The sequence below is a fragment of the Gobio gobio genome (genome assembly GCF_949357685.1).
Source record: "Gobio gobio genome assembly, chromosome: 4".
Classification (NCBI taxonomy): domain Eukaryota; kingdom Metazoa; phylum Chordata; class Actinopteri; order Cypriniformes; family Gobionidae; genus Gobio; species Gobio gobio.
In genome coordinates this window covers 18716905-18743379 of record NC_137100.1, presented here as the reverse complement: position 1 = coordinate 18743379, position 26475 = coordinate 18716905, and the positions used below count along the sequence as shown (strand labels likewise).

Sequence of the window (26475 nt, the reverse complement as noted above, 5' to 3'; positions counted from 1 at the left end):
CACCAAAGATTTCAAATCTGGAGACTGTGCAGGACACTCAAGAACATTCTAAGACCAATCCTTGAACCAAGCTTAGGTAGATTTGAATGCATACTTGGGATCATTGTCCTGCTGGAAAGTCCAATGATCCGGTAAAGCTAGAGTTTACACACTGAATTCATCACAGACTTTGACAAAATGTCCTGATACTTCAAAAGAATCTATTACGCTGGTCACATGGTCAAAATTTTAACTTCCTGCAACAGCAAAGCACCCTCATACCAAGACTGACCCACCTCCACGTTTGACCCTAAGGATGGTGTGTTTCTGGTCATAAGCCATGCCTTTTTTTTGTGCCAGACATACTGCTGATTCATGGGTATAGAAAGTTTGAGTTTGATCTCATCACTCCACAAAACATTCTTACAGAACTCCACAGGCCTTTCCTAAGTCCTTTTAGCATATTCAAGTCAGCCTTTTATGTTCTCTTGTTCAAGACTGGCGTTCGTTGAGGTGTCCGGGCATAAAGTCAATGCATGTTTAGTGTTCTTACACTCTTAAAAATAAAGGTTCCAAAAGGTGGTTTTCACAGTGATGCCATAGAAGAACCATTTTTGGTTCCCCAAAGAACCTTTCAGTGAACAGTTATTAAAAGGACGATTTTTTTTCTTAGTGTGAAGAATATTTTAATAATCGAAAGAACCTTTTCCACTATAAAGAACCATTTGTGCAATGGAAAGGTTCCATGGATGTTAAAGGTTCTTCATGGGAACCATCAATGCCAATAAAGTACCTTTATTTTTAAGCGTATAGTCTGCACTGAAATGTTTTTCCTCCTTTTATCAGGTCATCTAACAGTATGTGCAGTAAATCAATGTTTTTTTTTTTTTTCTCAACTGCCTCGAGATTAAACATCTTATTACCCTTAATGAAATAGTTTTTCTTCCATGCCCTGTAAGGTTTGCTATGGTACCATACATTTTAAACTACAAACAATGCTGCCAGCTGTGTCTCTAGGAACTTTTATTGTCTTGGAAACACATGCATGAGCTAAATGTATCCATATGTTACAGCTAAACCTACTAAAGTGGGGTTGTACCCTACCGTACTAGTAAGTGATTTAAAAACAGCAATGTTGAATAATTATTATAATAATAAAAAATAATAAAATAATGTTGCATTATATATTGTCATTATCACCTTTAATGAGCCACTAAAGTGCTATATATGTTATATTTTTTAAAACTCTGGATTTTTAGAATAGCTTACATTTTATAAATTGTTACAGTCTCTGTGAGGTTACATTTTAATTGCAATTGTACCTCTGGTGTTTTAGTTAATTTTATTCTACTGATTTTCCAATCTTACTCACACCATTCTCTCATGGTGTTTCAGGAAAGGAGAAGATGCGGATGAAGCCGCGTAGCACACACGAGCTCTCTGTGGAGCAGCAACTGTACTATAAAGAGATCACTGAAGCCTGTGTGGGATCTTGTGAAGCCAAAAGAGCGGTATGTGCATGTGCAGGGTCCAAAATAAACTTTTCTAAATGGTGGTTAAATCGAGAAAATCGGCCATTAAACTGTATTTTTCAATATTTCCCTAACATGTTAGTAGTCCCTGTGATATTTAGCTGTATTTTTGATTTTCTTTCTGCATTATGATATACAAGCAAAGTTGACAAAACACTACCAAAAAAAAAACATTAAAACGTATTGTAATTTTGTCCCTCTAATTTTCATTTTGTCATTGATGCTTGGTGAATTTTGTACCCTAGGTGTGTAGGCTGTGATTAATTTTATTCTTTAACTTCCACATGTTGTATATATGTTGCTGTAATTTTCCCACCAGGAGGCACTGCAGAGCATAGCAACAGACCCAGGGCTGTACCAGATGCTGCCAAGGTTTAGTACCTTCATCTCTGAGGGCGTGAGTACATTCATGGACCACTTATATCTGCTACAACTACTGTATTAGCTAGTGTAAAATCTCTACAATCATTAAAATAGGTTGTATGTTAGACCTTTAGGCCATCAGTAAAATAGGTTGTATGTTAGACCTTTAGGCCACGTGTCCACTAAAGCGTTTTTTCACACAGCTGGCTGGCGTATTCAATTGTTTTCAATGGGAGCACCGTGTTTTTAGAACGCCATGAGCGTAACGAGGTACTGAGCGAGTATTTCACGCTCAAGCGCTGAGCATTCAGCATTTTTTACTGGTCACCGAGTGTTGAAGAATGTTCAACTTTGAGTAAAACGCAGCGTTCATCACTGTCACTTTTCACCCAGCCGTCCAATCAGAGTGGAGGAGGGGCGGGACAAATAGAGCACCAGCCAACCGCCACATTCTGCTTGTTCTGTACAACGTCAACAGATGACAACAAGCAGTATCATAATGGAACAAAATAATTAAAAACAAGAGCCAGAGCAAATACTTTACATTGTATCAGCGTTTTTATATAGAATCAATACAGAAAAAAAACATCTGTGAAATGAGCAGTGTGTATGTGACAGGTCCTCTTAACAGCATTAAAAACAAAACTTTTATTCAAATGATGAATTATGAATGACTATATATAGTGCTCAACATAAATGAGTACCCCTCTGAAAGTTAACAAGTTCAGCAGTTACTTTTTACATAGAAGACATGTATTCATAGGATTCTTTAAATATATAATGTTCCAGCAAGAGTCTGCTTGAGTAATTAATTACCAAAGAAGCATGTCAATATTAATCAGGAAAATAAGATTTTCTTATCAAAGTGATAAAATGCTGTAGCAAAAATGAGTACAACCTCCTGAAAGTTTCTAAATAAAACTAAATAAAAACTTAGTTTTTTCTGATCTGAACCAAATAAAAACTTTCTGCTTGGTAAAGGTGCAGTGTGTGAATTTTAGCGTGTTAAAAATGGTGTTGTCAGAGAGAGCAGATAGTGACTAGCGTTCTGTAGAGAAGTTTGTTCTTTTAGGGCTACTGTAGAAACATGACAGCGCAAAATGGCGATTTCACAGGGACCCGCGGTGTATGTAGATAGAAATGGCTCATTCTAAGGTAATAAAAACATAGCGGTACAAAAAAAGTACAATGGTACAAAAGTATTACCAAAGCAGTGTTTTAAGTGTAAAAATATAGCAAAGGACTTGTCTCTGAAAGGATCAAGCCTTCACTTTTTAAGCTTTCATTTCGTGGAGAGTGATTATTTTTTTTCCCTAAGAAAAGATCAAAAGAAATGCCAAGAAAGTTTCTCAGAAGTGGTAAAAGTTGTGAGAAGAGTGACTGTTTCATCACACACAGTAAAACACAATGTGCAGTGAAATGCATTGTTGTTTTCCACACAGAAACTACTTCTGGTAATCTATACTCTGGTCTCATGAGACCAAATCAATCATTTTGGATCTTACATCAGTGTATGGCATTAAATGGGGGAGGAGTACAGTGAGAAGTGGCTGGTCCTCACAGTGAAGTTAGGTGATAGTAAAGTTCTTTAAAGATCTTTAAAAAATCTGGAAACAGTAGATGCTAACGTCTTATTGCCTGCATTGTTGGGCACTTTTTCAACATTACTATGACTCTATACATTTTCCCATAGTGAAAATCATTTTGTGGACAAGTATTTCCCCCAACCTTAACACTATTGGACACCTGTGGGGGATTTTGTAGAGACGAGTTGAGCAACACTCCCCATCAAACATCAGGTCATCCTCCAGGAGTTACACAGAATAGATGTGAAAATTTGTTGTACACTCAATGCCAAGAAGGGTCAGAGCATTATACTTAAAGGGTTAGTTCACCCAAAAATAAAATTTTCATTTTTGGGTGAACTAACCCTTTAAAGTTAAGTATGCCAAACAGTGATATTTCAAATCATGATATTGAAAATATAGAAAATGCTCCTTTTATAATTTGTAAAAAGTTGTCACTCACTTCAGTTTATCAAAATATCATAGACTTCTGCTTCTCACCTCCAAAAACTTCTGTTATTATGAAATGGTTATTAATTTTTTGTTGTTGTTGTCCTTTTACTTAACCAGGAAATAGACTTTTTGAGATTAAAAATCTCTTCTAGAATTGTCCTGGCCAATATTGGCAGCCACAAACGTTCTCACTATATTGCAGTAATTAAACAACACAATATCAATACATATTTAAGAACATTTGCAATGTGATTCCTCATTTAACAGCTCACAAATCAAAGATTAAAAGTACTCATTGACTCAAAATTTTGCACCTTCAAATCAGTTTGCAAAATATTCCAATCACTGGGTGTAGCATACTGAAAAGCTTGTTTTCCTAATTCAGTTCATACAGATGTGACCAAAAGGTCATACAATTTCTCTGAACATAAAGAATACACCCCAGCAATTTTCTGTTGAGTAAGGGAACAAAGATATGATGACGACAAACCCAAAATAGATTTTTAAATGAACAGGAACCAATAGTTAAGTCTGTGTATCGATAATAAAGACCAACATACTCTATTGTACAGCTCACAATGATGAGTTCTAAAATTAGTTATAAACCTGAAAGCACCATGATAAAGAGTGTCTAAAGAATATAAAAGTTTAGTAAGTTACCAAGTTGTACGAAAGCTGGTGAAACTAATCATTTTTTTTTTTCTTTTTTTTTGCCTCTAATGGAAAATAAGTAAACAAAAAAAAAACTGCTTTAACTGGAGATTTACATGAGATTTAAAAGATAAAGTCAAATATAAAACCAAGAGATTTGTATTCTGCCTATTATCTCTATTACAGTACCCTGTTAAGTGCTGACCGATAATAGATTTGCTGCTTGTTTCTTTGAAACAAAGCTAAAGCCATTTTTTTTTTCAAAGTCAAATTTAAGCAGCAAAGCCTTTGTTGCACAACACCGAAAGCAGATTGTAATAAAGGTACAACTTGATGTAATTTAGGTGCAATACAATAAAAAACTATCATCAGCAGAAAAATGAAAACTAGCATTTCTAATGTTAAAATCAAGATGATTATTATAGATAATAAAAAATAGAGGCCCCAGAGGAACTGATGCACAATGATATCCTTTGTCAAGTGCCTCAATAACGTCATTTAAGACCTTAATTGCAGCTGTAGTTGTGCTTTGTTTTTTTTCTCCAGAGTTTAGAAATCGGCCTATTGTTATCCATGTTGTGGGATATCTTCCTTTTAACAATGGGATAACAAAGGCAGATTTCTAGATTTTTGGAATTTCAAGAGCTAAACAAGTTTTGCGCAGGAACAAGCACACACCATCGATCGGGTCACAAATGATTAGCCCATAAATCAGATCCAATCACAAGTGACAAGCCCCAAAAAAGATTCATGAGCATGCAGAACTTAGCACTAAACAAAAACATTAAAACTGCTGATTGCCATTGCATTCAAGAGATCAACAGACATTTCTGCGATTGGCTACATTGCTCAATGTGCAAAAACACGCTGCAAAGAAACCTTTGACATTTTCTAGAGTACAAATTATTGCCGTTTTAACTGAGTGTGCTCTTGCTTTCATTTTAAGGTGTTTAGCACCCCTGTAGAATCAGGCTTGTATTTGTTCCTCTATATTGGTGTCACAGGAGTAAGTGTTATCTCTCTCTCTTTCAGGTGCGTGTAAATGTTGTTCAGAATAACTTGGCTTTGCTGATTTACCTGATGAGGATGGTGAAGGCTTTAATGGACAATCCCACACTATATTTAGAGAAATATGTGAGTTATTCACACATTACATACTAATAATAACATACACTGTATTTACTTTCTTTATGAAAAGCTACCTTTTTTTAAAGGGGTCATTTAGTTTTTTTCACAAACCTCCAACCTTTAAAATTAAGACCCTTGATTTATTTTGCTGCTGTACCTTTAAGGTGTCCATGTAAGCATTTTTTATGATTGGCTGACTTCTTTGCATGTAAAACAATGTTATTTTTGGACAAGACATTTTTTTTTGAGTTCTTAAACTTACTGCATGTTTTCATAGTACAAACTGTTTTATCTTAAAAGTTCAAGGCAAATGCTATTTTTCTTAATGTGACTGCTTTAATAGAAATTCCCTTTGTTTTCTGCTGTCTTTCAGCTCCATGAGTTGATCCCAGCAGTGGTGACGTGTATTGTCAGTAAGCAGTTATGTTTGAGGCCTGACGTGGACAATCACTGGGCTTTGCGGGACTTTGCTGCTCGGCTGATGGCTCAGAGCTGCAAGACATTTAGCACAACCACCAACAACATCCAGTCACGTATCACCAAGACCTTTACTAAGGTAGTAGACACTGTGTGTCTTCGTGCTCACACTTGTCATTGTGGCGGGTGTGTTCACAAACTATTATTCGTTATACCAATTCAAAACAAATACACCTGACATGCAAAAACACAGAAATTAGTTTAAGAAGCTTAAGAGTAAATTTTTTTTAAATGACTTCATCTAATTGCCAGGCATTGTTGGATGATAGAACTCAGTGGACAACTCGTTATGGCTGCATTGCTGGACTTGCTGAACTTGGGCATGATGTGAGTTTCTTTCATTTACTATTGAAATATGTAATGCTTTGGAAGCACATTTATACTTGATGTATGTCCTTTTTCTTCTGGTCTTAGATGCTAATTGGTCAGTACAGCATAAAAATATTCTAAAATACCCAAAATAGTAAACACTTCAGGGCTCGACAATAAGGACTGCCCGTGAATTTGACACTCGGGCAAATTGACGGAACTGTCACTTGCCCGATCGGGCCAGTGCTGCATCTTCATGGAAGTTGATCATTTGCAATGTGAAAGTACCCATGTCTTTTAGTTTGGTACTCGCACACTGTGTGTGTGATAAGTATTGTGTGCGCAGCAACACACATCCAAAGAGCACGCTTAGAGTGCGAATACTCTTTCACGTCTTCCTGAGCTTGAACAGACTTATTCACACTGGGGCTATATCGAGTTTGTACGATATATTGATATATTTTTAATAAACAATATGGAATGAGGCAATACCGTTTAGTGAGCTGCTGCGGAGAAAGTGCTGTAATAATTTCACTTTGGCCCACCCAGGGACGCCAATTAGGTAATAATTTCACTTTTGTCCACCCAGGGACGCCAATTAAGGTAGTGATTGGTACTCACGTCACAACTGACGTTGTGATTTTTTTGGATCACAGGTCACTTAAGGTGTGATTTATGAGTTCATCAGATTTTATTAACAAAAGATAAACAAGAATAACTAACACAACTACTAAATTAATACAATGAATGATAAAGGAATAAAGTGCATAAGATGCATAAAATACATGTGATTAAGTTGAGTGTAGCTATGGAAGAGTTGCGTTATCTTATGGAAAGATAAACTGTTGTTTCTCTGAAAATAAGGTGAAGAACCTTATTATGCATCAAACAAATAAACGAAAGATTATATGTTCTTAACTAGCATCAGTTAAACTACCTCTAATGTAAATTAGAAAATCATATACTGATAATATACAACAATGCCAAGGTTTCTGGAAAGAGGTTTGGTTAAGTGATATTTACGTTCCACATGGTTGAATAAGCTGTCCGATGGCGGTAACTTCTTCCACTGGTTGTGCTGGGTGACAATGTAGTGGGAAAGGAACTGGAATCCGTTTCAACAGCCTTGAACACGAAGATCTGTGGGATGCTGATCTCCTGGAGCACCAAAATCTGAACTAAAATCTGGAACACGCAGATGAGGCCCTGAAGTAGGTGCAGAAGGTCCTTAATCTGGAACACGCAGATGAAGGAACCTTGAAGTGAAGGTTTGCTCTCCTGAGCTTAACCTCGTTGTAAATATCTCTGTGTGTCTTCTGCCTCTCAGGGCCAGACACTCAGAACTTGGTCAATCCGCTTTTGTCTCTCTGGCATGGAGACTCGGGATGTGCTGTAGTCATCTCGCTGGACTAAAACTCTGAACGTAGTGTTTGTTAAAGGGTTAGTTCACCCAAAAATGAAAATTCTGTCATTAATTACTCACCCTCATGTCGTTCGACACCCGTAAGACCTCCGTTCATCTTCGGAACAGAAATGAAGATATTTTTGTTGAAAGCTGATGGCTGAGAAAGGCTTCAGATAGGCCTCCATTGGCATTCAGTACATTTACACTCCCAAGACCCATAAAAGGCACTAAAAACGTTGTTACAAAGTCCATCTCACCACAGTGGCTCTACAATAATTTTACGATGCAACGACAATAGTTTTTGTGCGCAAAAAAAAATCAAAATAACGCCTTTATCCAACTTGTTCTTGTCTTCCGTGTATGCCTCCACAACGCATGCGTGAGAATATGACGCAGATCCGGCGTTCGGACACATGACCCAGAAGCGATTTGTTTACAAGCAGAGGAAGACGCGAGTATCTAAGCTGTTGGATTCTACATTGATCGTGCTTTAGGTCTCGGCGTAGTGCTCAAATGGGACTAAAGTGTGCATTCCATGGATTCCCAAACGCCGGCGCTACGTCATATTCTTGCGCATGCGTCGTGGAGGCACACACGGAAGACAAGAAGAGGTTGAATAAAGTCGTTATTTTGATTTTTTTTTGCGCACAAAAAATATTGTCGTCGCTTCGTAAAATTATTGTAGAGCCACTGTGGTGAGATGGACTTTGTAACAACGTTTTTAGTGCCTTTTATGGGTCTAGGGAGTGTAAATGTACTGAATGCCAATGGAGGCCTATCTGAAGCCTTTCTCAGCCATCAGCTTTCAACAAAAATATCTTCATCTGTGTTCCGAAGATGAACGGAGGTCTTACGGGTTTCGAACGACATGAGGGTGAGTAATTAATGACAGAATTTTCATTTTTGGGTGAACTAACCCTTTAATGTCTCTTTCCTCACAGGCTGGCGGCTCAAAACGTGGTCATATCTGTTGCTGCCTCACAAGCTGTAGACTCAGATCCTTGGATCTTTTGTTGTTTCTCTGGATTAACCAGAGACTCAGAACTTGGTGATCTGTTTCAGTCTCATCCTTGCAGGACTCAGACTCAGAACTTGGTGAACTGTTTGTCTCTCTCAAGGAGAAACTCAGAACTTGGTTGCTCTGTCACAGTCTCATCCTCACCGGACAGACTCAGAACAAGGTGTGTCAGTTCAAAGGGTACCTTTATCCTTTTCCGAATAGGAGGAGATTGCAATTTGGTGCTTCTCCATTCCAGTGTTGCGATTGGATGCTGCCATCAGAGGGGGCCCACAGTGTGGCCCACTCTTCTTTCCCCTGTGGAACTCATTTGCATACTGTACACAGTTAGAAGTCTTTAAAGTGTCATTCAAATTTACCAATGCATTTCTCACTTTCCAAACCACCATCAGAATACCCTTGGTAATATTCTAAACAAATAGACACTAAACATGATGGAAAAAGATTGAACTGTTCATTCATTTGTTCATTAACAGCTGAATTTGTGTAAGATGTTGCATTACAAATAGCTGTCACTGAGAATACTTATTTCTCTGAACAAGTATGAAATGGATGTGTGTATTTTACATCAGTCTTAAGGTTTCCAAACATAGTTATGAATGGATTTGGATGGGTCATTGTGGTCTTTCTTTCACTTACTACTGCTAAGGTCCTGTGGAATTTTTAAGGCAGTCATAGGCCAGGACATTAGGGATTTGTGTGAAGGGCAGAAACTGCATGTGGACCAATGAGATGTTTTGTCCTTCCTGGGCTTGGTACTAGGTCTTCTTGGCCTCTAAGAGGTGTCTGGCTGTTGTCCTAGCATCTTTATATGATGGTGTTGGACAGTTTGTTTGTGTTCGTCCACCAAGATCCAATCAAAATATAGCAAACCTTTGTCTACTGTTATGGGCAGAGAGGGGCCCGGCCATAAACCGGGCCCTGGAATGTGCTGTCTACTACAGTACATCATCCAATTTGTCCTAAACATGAGCCATACTTTATATTAAGGGCTTTAAAATAACTGGTAAGATTTGACGCGTATTGTTTAAAGCGGCTTGCCCCGTCAGATGCTCTGACAGATACATGTGCTGAGATATGCTAGATACTATGCTAGATAAATGAGATATGCGCTGTTTAATGTGTTTGAGATGTAGTGCTTTCTTCAGTGCATAACTTACTTTGTACAGATATATTCTTCATCTGTACATGTTCGAAATATTTCCATTTGCTGTAAGTGAATCTCTGCTAAACCTAACCGATTTCTGTGAATAAGCGACGTACATGCACACCAAATAGAAGCGCAATAGAATAGGAGCGCAATAATTCTGACTGAAGTAAACATATTGCTAAAATATTTGTTGTTGAACAATAAATTTGCCATATGTAGAATTTTAAACCTACAAGTAAGTGTATTTTTTATGATAGCAATAACTATTAATTAGTTATTAATAATGCTTTTTAGTTTAGTGAATTATAAAGTAAAACAATTATTATTTATGTTTTTAGATTGTAACAATGTTAGAATGTAATGTGATTTTTTTTTTTGCACATAATATATGGTAAATTGTAAATGGACTGCATTTATAGAGCGCTTTTAACAGACCAATGGCCATCCAAAGCGCTTTACACATTGCCTCACATTCACCCATTCACACACTGACGGCGGTGTCAGCCATGCAAGGCGCCATCCAGCTCGTCGGGAGCAGCTGGGGTTAGGTTTCTTGCTCATGGACACCTCGACACTTGGTCAGGTGGAACCGGGGATCGAACCACCAACCTTCCGGTTTGTAGACAACCTACATGAACCACTGAGCCACTGCCGCCCCCTATATATACCTACATGGCTACATCCTCTATAGGCTAATTGTTTTCATAGCCTTCAATAGCCTTCAATGATTTATTTTGTAGGACAACATTGGGCAGGATGTGAAATAACTTTTTTTTTTTAAATAAATACATTTATTTAGAAATATAAATATATCTCGGTAATTTCTACTTGGATAAAAAAAAATGCATACGAGTAGAAATTACCGATATATATATACCATTGTAACAATGTTCAAAGTATAGTGAAGGAAGGAGACAGGGTCGGCTTACTGGGACTCGTGTGTGTATTTTAACTCTCTCAGTATACAAAACAAAAGGGCGCTGTCCGCGCATTTCAACTCAGGTTCACGTTCAGTTTCTCCGTCCAACAACAACAGGTGCGCTCTCCAGAGCTTCCTCCCGACCGCCACACGAGTCCTCAGCTGCTCTCTCTCTCCACGCTTCCTGTTTCCGACCGGCTTTTATCCGGTCTCCCCACGCCAATTACTGCAACGAGACACAGGTGAATGTCATTGCACTTAACCCACTTACGTACCGCTTCTCCCCCGTTGCCAACCTCGCTGAACCACGCACCCCTTGCCACATGGGCGCGTGGTCCGAACAGAGGGTGAATTCCTGTCCCAGGAGATAATAGTGGAGGGTAAGAACGGCCCACCTAATCGCCACTCCTTCTCTATGGTGCTAACGTACAGCACCGGCCGCTCCTCACCCTCTGTCTCCTGGGACAGGACCACCCCAAGCCCCCTGTCCGACGCATCAGTCTGCAACAAGAAGGGGAGAGAAAAGTCTGGTGCTTCCTTTTTAGTGAGATCAGTCAGCGGGCTGGTGAGTTCCGAATAATTAGGTACAAACCTTCTATAATATCCCGCCAGCCCCAGGAACTGTCTCACCTCCTTTTTGGTCTCAGGTCTCGGGTTGCAACGGCTGCTGTCTTACTAATTTGGGGACGCACCTGCCCGTGACCCAAGTGGAAGCCCAGATCCCTGACCTCCACACGCCCAACCGCACACTTTTTCGGGTTGGCTGTCAGCCCAGCCTCCCTCAGCGCTCTCATATGCCGCTCCCAGTCATTACTAGATATGTTGATGTCATCAAGATAAGCAGCGGGATATGCGGCGTGGGGGTGAAGAATCCGGTCTATGAGTCGCTGAAAAGTGGCTGGAGCCCCAAACAACCCGAAAGGAAGCGTTACAAATTGGTGTAATCCAAACGGCGTTGTGAAGGCTGTTTTTTCTTTAGATATTGGAGATAAGGGGATCTGCCAATATCCTTTCGTGAAGTCCAATGTCAAATAAAAACGAGCCGCACGCACCCAGCTGATCAAGCAACTCGTCAACCCGAGGTATTGGATATGCGTCGAATTTCGACACAGCGTTCACCTTGCGATAGTCAACACAGAACCGAACCGAACATCGGGCTTGCCCAATCACTGTGTGACTCCTCTATTACTCCCATGTCCAGCATTACCTCTAATTCCGTCTGAACCACCTTTTTTTGTGCTCAGATAATCTATACGGCCGGCTGCGCACTGCCACTCCCGGCCCCGTCTCAATATGGTGCTGAATAAGGATAGTTCGACCAAGCAGGGGCGAGAACACATCCGCAAACTCTGCTTGTAATCTAGCTACATCAGTGAGCTGCGAGGGCAACAGGTGATCTCCCCCCGGGGCCAGAGCGAGGGATTGTACTTTAGTGCTCACCTCTGGGCCGAGATATTCCTCTCCGCTCACTGCCGTCGCTAACATCACTGGCTCCTCTTCGCTCCATTTTTTAAGGAGGCTGAGGTGATAAACCTGACGTGCCCCGCTCCTGTCCGTTCGAATTACCTCATAATTGAGATCCCCTAGATGCCGTGTGACCTCAAAAGGTCCTTGCCACTTCGCGAGTAATTTAGAACTGGACGTGGGGAGCAATACAAGCACTTTCTCTCTCGGTGCAAATTCTCGCAGTCTAGTTCCCCTGTTGTACAGCCGGCTCTGTTTGTCCTGGGCCTGTGACAAATTCTCCATAGAGAGCCGCCCCAATGTGTGGAGTTTTGTTTGCAGGTCCAGTACATATTGTATTTCCTTTTTACTATCCGAAGGTCCGTCATCCCAAGTTTCCTTCAGGACATCCAAGACCCCACGGGGCTGGCGTCCGTATAGAAGCTCGAAGGGGGAAAACCCCGTGGAGGCTTGCGGGACCTCGCGCACAGCAAACAAGAGGGGTTCCAGCCATTTATCCCAATTTTTAGCGTCTTCGTGAACAAACTTCCGAATCATGGTCTTCAACGTGCCATTAAATTGTTCCACCAGACCATCTGTTTGTGGGTGATAGACGCTGGTGCGAATCGATTTAATGCCCAATAATTCATACAGTTTGTGTAACGTTTGTGACATAAACGCTGTGCCTTGGTCAGTGAGAATCTCTTTTGGGATTCCCACTCGGGAGATTAATCAAAACAGTGCGTCCGCTACACTCTTCACTGATATGCTGCGGAGCGTGACTGCCTCCGGATATCGCGTTGCATAATCCACCAGGACCAGTGCAAAGCGATGTCCCCATGCAGATCCTTCTAATGGCCCGATGAGGTCCATACCAATTCTCTCGAAGGGGACCTGCATGAGAGGAAGGGGGCGCAAAGGCGCTTTTGGGTTGGCCGGTGGCTTTACCAGCTGACACTCACGACAAGCCGCGCACCACCTGCGCACATTCTCATGAATGCCCGGCCAAAAGAATCAGGTCATTAGACGATTTAATGTGGCCGCCTGTCCTAAGTGTCTGGCTATTGGATTACTTTTCGGTACTAACAATTGGGTTGTATCCTGCTTTGTATGAGTGTCTTGGCTCACTCGATACAACCTGTCTTTGATAATTGGGAAATAAGGGTATGAGGGCGGTTGCGTGGGTTGGAGAAGTCGGCCGTTGATTGAACAGACCTGATCAAACGCAAAAAAAATTTTTTTCAACGTCTCATCCTGGGACTGCTCCAGAGGTTCAGCCTCCCCAGCGCGCTCGGTTCCCCTGGGACAGGATCCACCGGCCCCGGATCAGCTTCCCCAACCTGCGCGCTCGCCCCCCTTCCCTGCTTCCTTTTTCCCCAAGAGACATCCGCGGATAAACACCCTAATAACTGATTAAAAGCAGGCCAATTCGTTCCCAGAATTAGCGGATGTCGGAGGTGCGGACTAACGGCCACCTCAACACCATGTTTTTGTCCCCTAAATTGGATGGTCACGGACCTTAAAGGATATTCCAATACATCCCCGTGCACACACCTCGCCTTAACCACACGGCTCATATCCAATGCCCCTGGCTGCATCAGGTTTTGATGAATGGAGGTCTGGTTGCAACCCGAATCCACCAAAGCCTGATAAATACTCCCTTTATACTCACAGGTATTTGGTATAACCCGGCTTGATCAAGGGCGGCCTGCGGGGCGTCCGGGACCCGAACGAGCGTACCAACCTCCATTACCGGGCACCTATCCACAAAGTGCCCCGGGTCCCTGCAACGCCAGCAGTCCGGCCCAGGCCTCCCCGCCGCCCAAGTGGCAGGAAGTGGGTCAAGAAACTGGCGTGGGGAGATCGGGGAAACAGGAGCTGAGGTGGTGTCTGGTCCGTTCGGCCCCGCCCCCCTGGGCGAGGCTTTTGGTCCCCACTGCTGTTCCTGTCCTTGTCCACCCCTCCAGCGGGGTGGAGCTCGTGGAGGCAGATTAGGCCGGGACCTGGGGAGAGGGACAGGTTTTAAGGGAGGAGAGAGAGAAGGGGAAACGAGAGTTTGGGGAAGAGAGAAACCGATGGTAGGGGTTCGCCGACCCCGGGGCACGCCACCATCTGGTCCTCCGCCAGCTGGATGGTCTGGTCCCACTGTGCAGTCTTCTTGGGTAAGCACGCAATGAACTGTTCCAGTTCCACCTTATCGATGACCGCCTCGACGTCGCTTCCCGGAGCTGCTGTGCCATTACAAAAGGTTGACCACTCTCGCTCCGTTCCAGCGACTGGAAGCGTTGTCTGTGCTGCTCCGGCGTCAGGCCGACCCTCTGAAGTATGGCTCGCTTGAGATCTTCATAGACCAGGAGGTTCGCGACCGGCAACTGTTGGGCAGCCTTCTGTGCCTCCTCCGACAGCTGGGGGATCAGGCGCACCGGCCAGCAGGACTGCGGCCACTCACATGCCTCAGCGGTCTTCTCGAACAGGTCGAGAAACGCTTCCGGCTCATCCTGGGGACCCATCTTGTTGAGGGTCATGTGAGTGGCAGGGGCGGGGTTCGGTGCAGTCCCTGGCGTCTGAGCCTCCTGGTCCAGCAAGCTCCGGAACAGCTCGCGGTCCTCTTGTTGCGCCTGGACGAGGGCGTGGAACCTCCGGTCCTGATCGGCCCTCATGTCCAGCAGCGCTTGATGGTGCTCTTGATGGAGTCCCGCGAGCGATTGTATAATGTCCGCAAATGGCGACGCTGACGGGGTCTGCATGATGGCCTTGCCAGGTTTTGGCACCACTGTAACAATGTTCAAAGTATAGTGAAGGAAGGAGACAAGGTCGGCTCGCTGGGACTCGTGTGTTTATTTTAACTCTCTCAGTATACAAAAAAAAAGGGGCGCTGTCCATGCATTCGAAAACTCAGGTTCACGTTCAGTTTCTCCGTCCAACAACAACAGGTGCGCTCTCCAGAGCTTCCTCCCGACCGCGAGTCCTCAGCTGCTCTCTCTCTCTCCACGCTTCCTATTTCCGACCGGCTTTTATCCGGTCTCCCCACGCCAATTACTGCAACGAGACACAGGTGAATGTCAATGCACTTAACCCACTTACGTACCGCTCATCACCTGCCTCCTCTCCCCCGTTGCCGACCTCGCTGAACCACGCCCCCCCTGCCACAACCGTATATTGCCATTCAACCAAAAAAATACAGAGACAAGGTTTTTTGTGCCATTTCGCCCAGCCCTAATTCACTGAAAATTATGTCAAAATTACTCTTGACGAGTATCATCGTAAACATAGTCGGTTATGTCTTAAGTGAACATAAAAGATAAGATGCATGTCTAAATATTGGATCTGTGCAGCTCTTAGTGTTAGCAACCTAATATTCCTGCTGCTGTCTGTTTTTATATGATAATCAACTAAAACCTCTTTTCTTGACTGAATAACCTTAATAAGGGTTCATCTATATTTATACAGTGAAGACTATGCAGTGATATTTTACATTTGATTACTATTTTTGTACCTGAAAATCTAGCTTAGACCTACATGAAAAACCTGAAATGAACTGTTTATTTCATGATTTGTATGTTTGTTCTGTTGTATTTATTTTTGCTATTGCTCATAATTTGATTATTTGTTCTTATTTTATTACTGACAGTCTTTAACAATATTTAAATTTTATATGAGTTAAGCTAGCAGTTTTTGGTGTCATAACCTTATTTATTAAGGTTACATGGATACAAAAAATTTAAAAAAATTTATGAATATAGTCCTGTCTAAAGGAGTTTTGTTGTTCCTAACAGTGCCACTATATACAACAACCTCTTGTAGCATATTGCTTAATTATAAGTTTTTCAGTAAACTATTTTGTATAATTTCAGTGTGCTGAACATTCACTGAGAGTAAACCTTAAGTCTTTTACTTTTCATGTAGGTGATAAAGACATTGATCATCCCTCGCATGTCTGTAGAGGGTGCTCGTATTAAAGCTGTGATGGATGGGCCAGTGGTATCCAACATTGATAAGATTGGGGCTGATCATGTCCAGAGTCTGTTACTTGTAAGTACCTTACAACAACACGGTCAGTCACTCTGATGAACAGTAATTCTAGTTCTGGTGCTGCCAAGTTTGTTCCTAATATTGTTATTTATGCAAATTCGGGCTGCACGATTTGGGGAAAATATCTAATTGCGATTATTCTGGTTAAAATTGCGATTGCGATTTAAAATGCGATTTTTATTTATGTATTTTTTTTTACAAATGAAAAGTGTGTATATAACATTTACATTTATCATTGTTTATATATAAATATGACAAATAATAATTATGATTATTATTATTGCTAAATAAAAATATTTAACAAAATAAGAAATATTACTATTACGAAAACATTAATATTACAATAACAAAAAGAGTATTTAAGAATAAATATAACAATATAATAATAATATTTATATTTCACAGAAAAATTTTACCAAAAAACTGCTGGGTTACCTGTTAGTATGCAGAGACAGCCTATGACTATAAATCCTTAGAAAGGTCTAAGGATTTATTGTAAAAAATGATATTATTATTATAAAAATCTGTGCTTTTTATCTGTGATATCAATTTCTTAAAGTCTATGTCTTTAATATGAAATATGAGCCTCTTTTGCATCCAGTGTAACATTGAAGAAAAACATGGATTGTCATATAAATTTATTTAGAGAGAAGTATTATTTGTTACCAAAAAGTTTCATTCACACTGGAGGCCAGAGGGCGCCCTCGAGCAGAAACTCCACATTTCCCTCGGAGAGGTAATAGCTTTCAGGAAGTCCCTAATGTGTGTGAAGCTAGCGCTGTGTAAGTTAGCAGAGCTGAATACAAAGAAGATAGAAACGCTTTGATTAAATATGACGACAATAAACACGACTGCATCAAGATATGGTGTAATTGAGTTCTTCAAGCCTTCTCGGGTATTTTCATAATAATAAAGTATTCAGTGCTGATTGTCTGCCTCATTCTGTGAAGAGAAGCCACATCAGCTCACAAACACTCGACTGACGATATGAAGTGAGTTAAAACGGGTTATGAAACGTATTTTGTTGGACAACATATTACTAGTTTGTGAAGATGTTTGTTTTTTCAAACGCACATTATAACCGACTCAAACTCGCAGTGCTTTCAGACGGAGCAGCGTTTACTCCTGATCACAGACGCTGGGCACTTATTTATTTAATTAAAATCGCAGCCTTTGCGCTTTCATAATCGCACACAACCCATATCGGTTCGATTTCGATTAATCGTGCAGCCCTAATGCAAATACATTTACAGTTTAACCCCTTACACCCTGTAGGTATTTTCAATGATTTCACATTTTTGTTTTTATTCATGCTTTAAAGGATGACTATTAGAAAGTATGTATGAAAGGTCATAAAATTAAAAATAATGATTGCCATTCACAATCATGTCAATTGTAACAGAAAGTTTTGTGTTAAAGCTACACTGTGTGATATTTTCCCCCATCTAGTGGTGAAAAGGTATATGACCATCCAGAGAATTTTTGTTTCTGTTCCTCTCAATTCCGATTTCGTTTTAACTCCTACGATGGCCGATTTAGTCCAAGATTAACATGGCTTCCAGTTCGACCTCGTCCACATTCGACACGGTGCCATTGAGTGTTAAAACGTGAAAGGCGAAGCTTGAATTTACGGGTATGTCCCTCTTTGGCTAATGTACTTTCAAGATGGAGGGGTAACATGGCGACCCGCATTCGAACCCCTTAACCGTATGTATTTTCAATGGCATATTATAAACTTACGAGAATACTTTATTACTTGAAAGAAGTAAATATACATTAATGAGCACATATATTTTTGAAAGAACTAAGTGTTTTTAGCTAAGAATAAACTAAAAAAGTTACACAGTGTAGCTTTAATATCTCAAAGCAATCAAAAGTTATGGCATTTGGAGCCATGGTCGTCTTTTTATCAGAAGTCCAAAAACCTCCGCAAATAAGTGATCTAAGTGTTGTAAGAACTGCTTGCACACCCAAAACAATACTTATAATTATTTAGATTTAGTAACAAGTTATAAAATCTTGGTGGATGTCTGATGATCTTCTAGTGCTGTCTGCCTCAATATTGTGCGCTCCTATTCGATGGTGCATGGTAAATGTTAGACCTGTCAATCTGAGCGATCAATTCAATCCAAGTGTGGCCTATTGGTATATCAATAGATGTGTAGTGACGCATCATCCCTACCCACTATATCCTAGACCTAGACCAAAATGACATTGATTGGCCTTCCCAACGATTTCAAATGACTTTTTCAAACACTGTATGATCATTGCAATGACATCAGACCCTGAACTATAGCTTTAGCCTAGCAGCATGTCATGAATTATCTCAAGATCTATGCATGGTGTAATGTTGTGGTCTCATTTGAATTGAGACCACCTGCTCAAATTTTTTAATATGATTTACTTTGCTTTACTAATGTTTCGGAAAGTTACAGACCAAAGTATTGTGCAAAAGCCTCATCTGTATACTGTTTACATGTGTGTCTATGGTGCTTTTTCTTACAAAAACCTGGTATAGTTTAGTGACACCAATATGTTTATTGTTTTCTGCTAGTTGCGATCTTTTCAATGATATATAACACAATACTATTATGTATGATGCTGTTACAGATCACATTTTGAACATTTGAATTATATTATATTATGAATGGAATTTCTTACTTTCGCTTCAAAAGCAGCTTGCTATGGCATAAAAATGCTAAATCAAATTACTTAAGATGTCAAAATAGATTTGAGTTTAATAAGGTGGTAACACTTTACAATAAGGTTCATTAGTTAAACATTAGTTAACTACATTAGTTAACATGAACTAATAATGAACTGCACTTATAAAGCATTTATTTATCTTTGTTAATTTCAACATTTACTAATGCATTATTAAAATCTTGTTAATATTAGTTAATGCACTGTGAACTAACATGAACAAACCATGAACAGCTGTATTTTTATTAACTAACGTTAACAAAGATTAACTAATGCTGAACAGAGGTGTTGTTCATGGTTAGTTAATGTTAACTAATACAACCTTATTGTAAAGTGTTACCAATAAGGTAGCCTTTTAACAATTGCAGCTCTGGCATGAATAAGAGCACCATTTCAGTGGAAAAGAAATGGTGCTTATATGCCTCTGACACCACAGTACTTCAATCAGAGCAGCGGTTGCCATTGCATTGACAGACAGAGAAACATCATCACACACTAAATAACGATAAAGCAGTCATATGTTTGGTCATATGGGTGCCAACCACTAACAAGACCAAATACACAACTACAGTGCTGCTTGAAAGTTTGTGAACCCCTTACAGAATCTATGAAAATGTGAAGAATAAAAAAAGAACATCATACAAAAAGCATGTTTTTTTTTATAATTTTTTTTTTTACATACAGTCCACAAGACAAAAAAATAGCTGAATTTTAAAAAATGACCCGTTCAAAAGTTTATGAACCCTTGACTCTTAAAGGATTAGTTCCTCTCAAAATGAGAATGTCCTGATAATTTACTTTCCATCCAATTTGCCATCCAAGATGTTCATGTCTTTCTTTCTTCAGTCGAAAAGAAATTAAGTTTTTCTGATTTTTCATCATATAATGCTTTTCAATTGCAACCAAAATGCTGAAGGTCCAAATCAATGCAGTTTCAAAGTGCTTCGATGGGCTTCAGAGGCTCTGTGTGATCCCAGATGAGGAATAGGGTCTTATCTAGCAAAACAATCAGTCATTTAAAAAAAAACAAAAAAAAGAATATACTTTTTAACCTAAATTGTTCATCTTGCGCAGATCTGCGAGGTGCTAAGGATGACGTGATCACGTCGGAAAGGTGTTACCAAAACCTTAATTGTTCATCTTGCGCAGATCTGCGAGGTGCTAAGGATGACAAAATCACGTCGGAATGGTTTTACCAAAAATACTCAATTTTCAACTTCAAAATCGTCCAATATCGTCGTTTTACCTTTTTTTGCTAAAGGGCGTTTGTATTAGTCTTCACACGAGTGCTTTGTTTGTAAACACAGGGGCGGTACTTCTGTCTACGTCCGTGACCTTTCCGACGTGATTATGTCATCCTTAGCACCTCGCAGAGATGCGCAAGATTAACAATTTAGGTTAAAAAGTATAATCATTTTTGTTTATTTTTTTTATGACTGATTGTTTTGCTAGATAAGACCCTATTCCTCATCTAGGATCATGCAGAGCCTCTGAAGCCCATCGAAGCGCTTTGAAACTGCATTGATTTGGACCTTCAGCATTTTGGTTGCAATTGAAAAGCATTATGTGATGAAAAATCCTAGAATGTTTTCTTCAAAAAAAACTTAGATGGCATTGGGGTGAGTAAATTATCAGGAAATTTTCATTTTGGGGTGAACTAATCCTTTAATACTGTGTGTCTTTACCTGGATTATCCATGTTTGTTTGTTTTCGTTTTGTGATGGTTGTTCTTGAGCCCCTTGTTTGTCCTGAGCAGTTAAACTCCCCAATGTTCTTCAGAAAAATCCTCCAGGTCCCAAAAATTCTTCAGTTTTCCAGCATATTCTGCATATTTTGAACCCTATTCAGCAGTGACTGTATGATTTTGAGATCCATCTTTTCACACTGAGGACAATTGAGGGACTCAAACACAACTATAAAAAGAGGCTTAAATATTCACTGATGCTCCAGAAGGAAACACAATGCATTAAGAGCCGGGAGTGAAAACTTTTAAACAGGATAAAATGTCCACATTTTTCTTATTTTGTTTAAATGTAAATAAAAATTTCATTTAGTAATGCCCTTCAGAAGCAACAGAAGATCTTGATCTTCAAATTCAATACTTTTTCTCCCCCGGCTCTTAATGCATCATATTTCCTTCTGGAGCATCAGTGAATGTTTGAACCTTTTTTTAATAGTTGTGTTTGAGTCCTCGGTGTAAAAAGATGTATCTCAGAATCATACAGTCACTGCTGGAAAAGGTTCAAATATGCAAAAGATGTTGGAAAATTGAAGAACATTGGGCAGTTTAACTGCTCAAGACAAACAAGGGACTCAAGAACAACAATCACAAAACCCCAAAAACACCCATGAATCATCCAGGTAACGACACACAGTATTAGGAATCAATTGTTCATAAACTTTTGAAGGGTCATTATTTATAAATTCAGCTGTTTTTTGTCTTGTGGACAATATGTAAACACATTTTATGTAAAATATCTTTTTCAGGACAATTCTAAGTAAAAAATAACATGCATTTTGTATGATCCCACTTATTTTGTTAAAATTATTCACATTTTCACAGATTCTGCAAGGGGTTCACAAACTTTTAAGCAGCACTGTATATTCTCGCAATAAGCCCAAAAAAACGCAACCCGTGATTTCCGAAATCTATAAGCGACTTTTTGAAAAAAAAAACAAGCCTAAAGTTATTAAGTTATTGCTAGTACAATAGTTATATATATATATATATACAGCTATATATATATATTATAATTGAAGCTGTAATAAAATAAATATTTGTAATACTACTTATAATAATTAAACAGGATTTCCTTCTTTTTGTTCTTATCTGATAAAGTACTTCTCTCTTTTGTTCTGTTTAGAAACATTGTGCAAGTGTGGTTGCTAAAACTAGGCCGCTACCAGATTTGGTGGATCAATACAAGGCAGATTATGGTTATCTGGGCACCATGCTCTGTTCACATGTGATCAAGGCCCGTGCACAGGCTTCCTTCCAGGCCCAAACGGTTAACAGAACTACACTCACTATCACACAGGTGAGTAAATCTGAAATAAAACTTTTGTCAAGCTGGTCTAAATCATAACCAGTAGTTCTCTTCTAAAATACCTTGTTAAAATCATTCAAATCAAACCTGAATGCTCACTCTGTCCCTCTGCAGCCACGCCCAACTCTGTCAATGTCTCAGAGTGGATTGTCAACATCAGGTGGTTCACGCACACCCAGCATTATTAAAGTCCCCAGTTCGCTCACCCTCATGTCCACTCGCCCTGGAACGCCCACTCAGCCGTCACCCCCAGCAACCAAGTATATTGTTATGGCAACAAGTGCAGGGGCTGCATCCACTCAGCAGGTAAGAGTTTTAAAGGAATTTGTGTCATGATAGTTAAGCCAAAAAAAAGTGTGCACATCCAAAACCCAAATTTGGCTCTGGTGCAGGACAAGAAGATAATACACTGCATGCAGAATTATTAGGCACGTTGATTTTTTGATCATATTTTTTTTCAGCCACATTTTACCAATTCCAAACCACATTCATCTTAATAACTACTATTCATTTTATATTTAAACATTTATAAGTGATATACAATTGTTCATGAAGGCTGGAAATGAAAAACACCTTATATTAAGGTGTGCAGAATTATTAGAAATGTTTTCTTTTACAGATAAAATGAGCCAAAAAAAAAGAGATTTAACTTTTCCAGAACTGCAACCTACCTGCAGTCTCCAAAAGTGCAAGGTGTCAGGATCACAGAGACTTAAGTCAGGTAAAGAATCCTAAAAAATGACCCCCACTTAATAAGAATCACAAGCTGAAATGTTGTAAAATACATGAAGAATTGTATAGGCTTTATAGACAGATAGACTCTTGAAGGACCAGCACCACATCCTCTTGTACCACTGTTTGAAGAATTCATCTTCCAGAATCTGGCAGTAAGTTTTGAGAGTTCATTTTTAGTCCATCTCCTATCCTGGGCCCGTATTCATAAAGATTCTAAGAGTCCTCTCAGAAAACTCCTAATTTAGCTTAAAAACTTTTACGTAGGAGTCTTAGCTTAAGAGCTATTCGGGACCGATCTGAGAGCAACTCTGAGCAAGGAAAATACAAAAACTTTTATCTTAGTGAAGAGGCGGGGCTGACCCCGTTGCTACGTATGACACAGTCTTTTGAAGACTGTGATTGGTTGGTTGTCCAAAAAGGGGAAAAAAGGAGCGCTTTTAAGAATAGGGTCTATTCTAAGCCTTCACTTTGAAATTACAAGCGCAAATTGTCCTATTTTACCGTTCTCTCTCACTCACTCACACACACACACACACACACATTATATATGTACACTGAAAAAAATTATTATGGCCCGATTAAATTAAGCATAATTAATTTGTGCTCGTTTAAATAATTTAAATGTAGTTTTTTTATTTTAATTTGAAAAAAATAATTAGTTTTATGGGAATTGCATGTGTTTTTGTTTAAATTGAGATCAAATAAATTGATTGCGACCACTTACGATAACATTTTTTAGTAAATTCAACAAATCATTTTTTTCAGTGTATATAAATCCTTTTATTATTTACCAAGCTGTTAATTTCCTATAAGGTATTTGATTGGCTTAGAATTATAAACATTGTTCCACTCTTTCCAATTACACTGATTGCTGGCATGTCTATTTAATTGGTGGTTTGAAAGTTGGGTTTAATGCAACAAACATGATCCCTGCACGATCTAATCTATAGCGTTTTATTAAGTCACTGTCCTCCATTGTCTGCAACACATTTCTTCTCCCTCTTCGTCTTTCTGCCATTTTCTCCGCTACTAAAGAAACTCTTAAGCCTCTTAAAAGTCCTCATTTGTGCTCTTAACAAATTTGACCTTAAGACCTCTTTTAAGGGTTAAGATGCTTTCTGAATTACTTTTTTCTTTACTAGGATTTTTTAGTTAATTTTAAGAGTAAACGGCCACATTTCTAAGAATTTTCTTAGAATTTTGTCACTAGGAGCTACTCTTTGCATTAAGATTCTTTATGAATACGGGCCCTGAAGTCCTTTTTGCAGAGATGGACTAAAAATGAACTCTCAAAACTTCTGTATTCACAACACCTCTTCATGTATTTTACAACACTTCAGCTTGTGATTCTTATTGAGTGGGGGTCATTTTTTAGGATTCTTTACCTTACTTAAGTCTATGAGATCCTGACACCTTGCATTTCTGGAGATTCCAGGTAGGTTGCAGTTCTGGAAAATTGTGGCGCTGGAGACTAAAGGATTCCTGATGGTTTCACACTTAATTCTTCACCTTAATTCTTAATTCTTTTGAAGTTAACATGTGTCTTTTCTTCGCCACCTGTTTTTATCTGACCCTGCTGACCCCACATTTCACTGATCAATGGTCATGCCTTAACTGAAATGTCTAGTATTGCATTAGTATTGCATCCTTCTCATGGGCATTTAATAATTTTTGACTTTTCAGTCTGAGTTAAATCTCTTTTTTGGCTCATTTTATCTGTAAAAGAAAACGTGCCTAATAATTCTGCACACCTGAATAAAGGGTGTTTTTCATTTTCAGCCTTCATGAATAATTATATATCACTTAAAAATTATTAAATACAAAATGAATAGTAGTTATTAGGATTACTGTGGTTTGGAATTGGTAAAATGTGCCTGGAAAAAAATATGATCAGAAAATCAACGTGCCTAATAATTCTGCACACAGTGTAGTGTACATAGCAGGTGTGATTTTATGTTTTTGTTTTTTAATTATTATTACTATTATTTTTATAGTTGATAAAAATAATATTGTGATATTGTGTAGTTGATTTAGATTGCAGTTTTGTTTTGTTTTTGTCACATGACTCTGTGTGTGTTTCTAATCATTTGTCACATGATTCTGTGTTTCTAATCATTGTTATCTCCACACGGGTATTGTGTCTGAGGAAGACCTGACTGTTCGAAACATTTTGCTCATTGGTAAACAATTTTTTGGAGCTGCAATTTCAATGTAATTATACTATCTAAAATTAATCTAAAAAGCCTATTTTAACCATGTATTTTTAATCAGTTTATTTCTCATGAAGATTAAGCACATTTTTCGGAACCTTTTGCAATACTGTAATGCGGAAAAAAAAATCTCATTACTCTCATACAGATCTTAGAAAAGTAATAGCTTAAAAATATCCTATACATTTACATTGACTCAAGCCATATGTAGTGTCCAGAATGTCATAGAGACTTGGAGGTGGGTTTGACTTGGATCAGTAAGCAACCACCCAGCAACTCCACCTAGCAACACCTTAGAAATGACAATGCAATGCCCTAAAACCACCCACAACATCGTAGCATTGTGGCAGTGAGTTTAGCGAGTGGAACTGAAATTCTTCAAAAAATGTCAAAATCTAGTCTCTAATCTATATATCTGTTGTAATTGTAGATGTGAACTCTTCCTCCAGGTAATCACTCTCAGCACCTCCCAGTCTGGATCTCCTGTCACAAGTACAGTCCCCAGCACCCCCACATCTTTACAGCCACTCGTCAAACTTGAGTCTGGAAACACAGGTGCTGTGGGCGGCTCACGCCCTCTCCAGAAATACATTGTAGTGTCTTTGCCTTCATCCTCTTCCTCACTGGAGAACAAGGGCTCAAGTATCCTTCCCTCCTCTACCTCACCCATCAGCATGGAGTCTGCTGTCAAGCTAGAACGTTCGGAATCACCGGCCGCAAATACACAATCGCCACATTGAAACTCACACAGTCGCTTATCCCACCAAGATACAGAAGAACAATAAATGTAGCTTGAGACTCGTCATAGTGCTTACTGAGCACTTTCGGACAAACTGACACATGTGCTTAGAAATTAGGAAAGCAAGCAGATAGCTATGCACACTTGGACCATAAGACTCATATATATATATATATATATATATATATATATATATATATATATATATATATATATATATATATATATATATATATATATCGTATGTCATAACATTAACACTGAATAATGTATACACACAAATACATGTCTGAAATACTGTGTTTACATGTAAACACACAAACATAAATGCTTAAATAATTGCCATTTTGGCTGCCAGCATAGAGATGCTGTAACAGTGACAAACACACAAATACAGGATGGAACTTCTAAAGCTCACAGCTTTAGCAATGTTTCATTAATAAACAAAGATATGGTTGTATTTATAATGGGAGAAGGAATGATAGATGTGCATTGTGTGGGTAGAAAACAAACAAGCAAACAAAAAGAGACAGTGGGTCCATCACGGTCTATTATACACAATAAAACTGGGCATTTATAGGGTTTAATGAACAATTCAATTGATTTACTATTTCATG

The 26475-nt window shown here is 39.2% G+C and overlaps 1 protein-coding gene across 1 annotated transcript in view; it reads left to right on the top strand.

Annotated features, from left to right (window-relative positions):
- Positions 1-26004, top strand: part of taf6 (TAF6 RNA polymerase II, TATA box binding protein (TBP)-associated factor) — a 69709-nt gene extending 43705 nt beyond the window's left edge. The window contains exons 7-15 of the mRNA XM_079814577.1: positions 1375-1490; positions 1831-1908; positions 5576-5677; positions 6045-6227; positions 6401-6475; positions 16299-16424; positions 21992-22165; positions 22289-22480; positions 25569-26004. Coding sequence (XP_079670703.1) covers positions 1375-1490; positions 1831-1908; positions 5576-5677; positions 6045-6227; positions 6401-6475; positions 16299-16424; positions 21992-22165; positions 22289-22480; positions 25569-25859 — 1337 coding nt within the window. The 3' untranslated portion in view covers positions 25860-26004. The remainder of the gene's footprint in view (positions 1-1374; positions 1491-1830; positions 1909-5575; positions 5678-6044; positions 6228-6400; positions 6476-16298; positions 16425-21991; positions 22166-22288; positions 22481-25568) is intronic.
- The last annotated feature ends 471 nt before the right edge of the window (positions 26005-26475 follow it).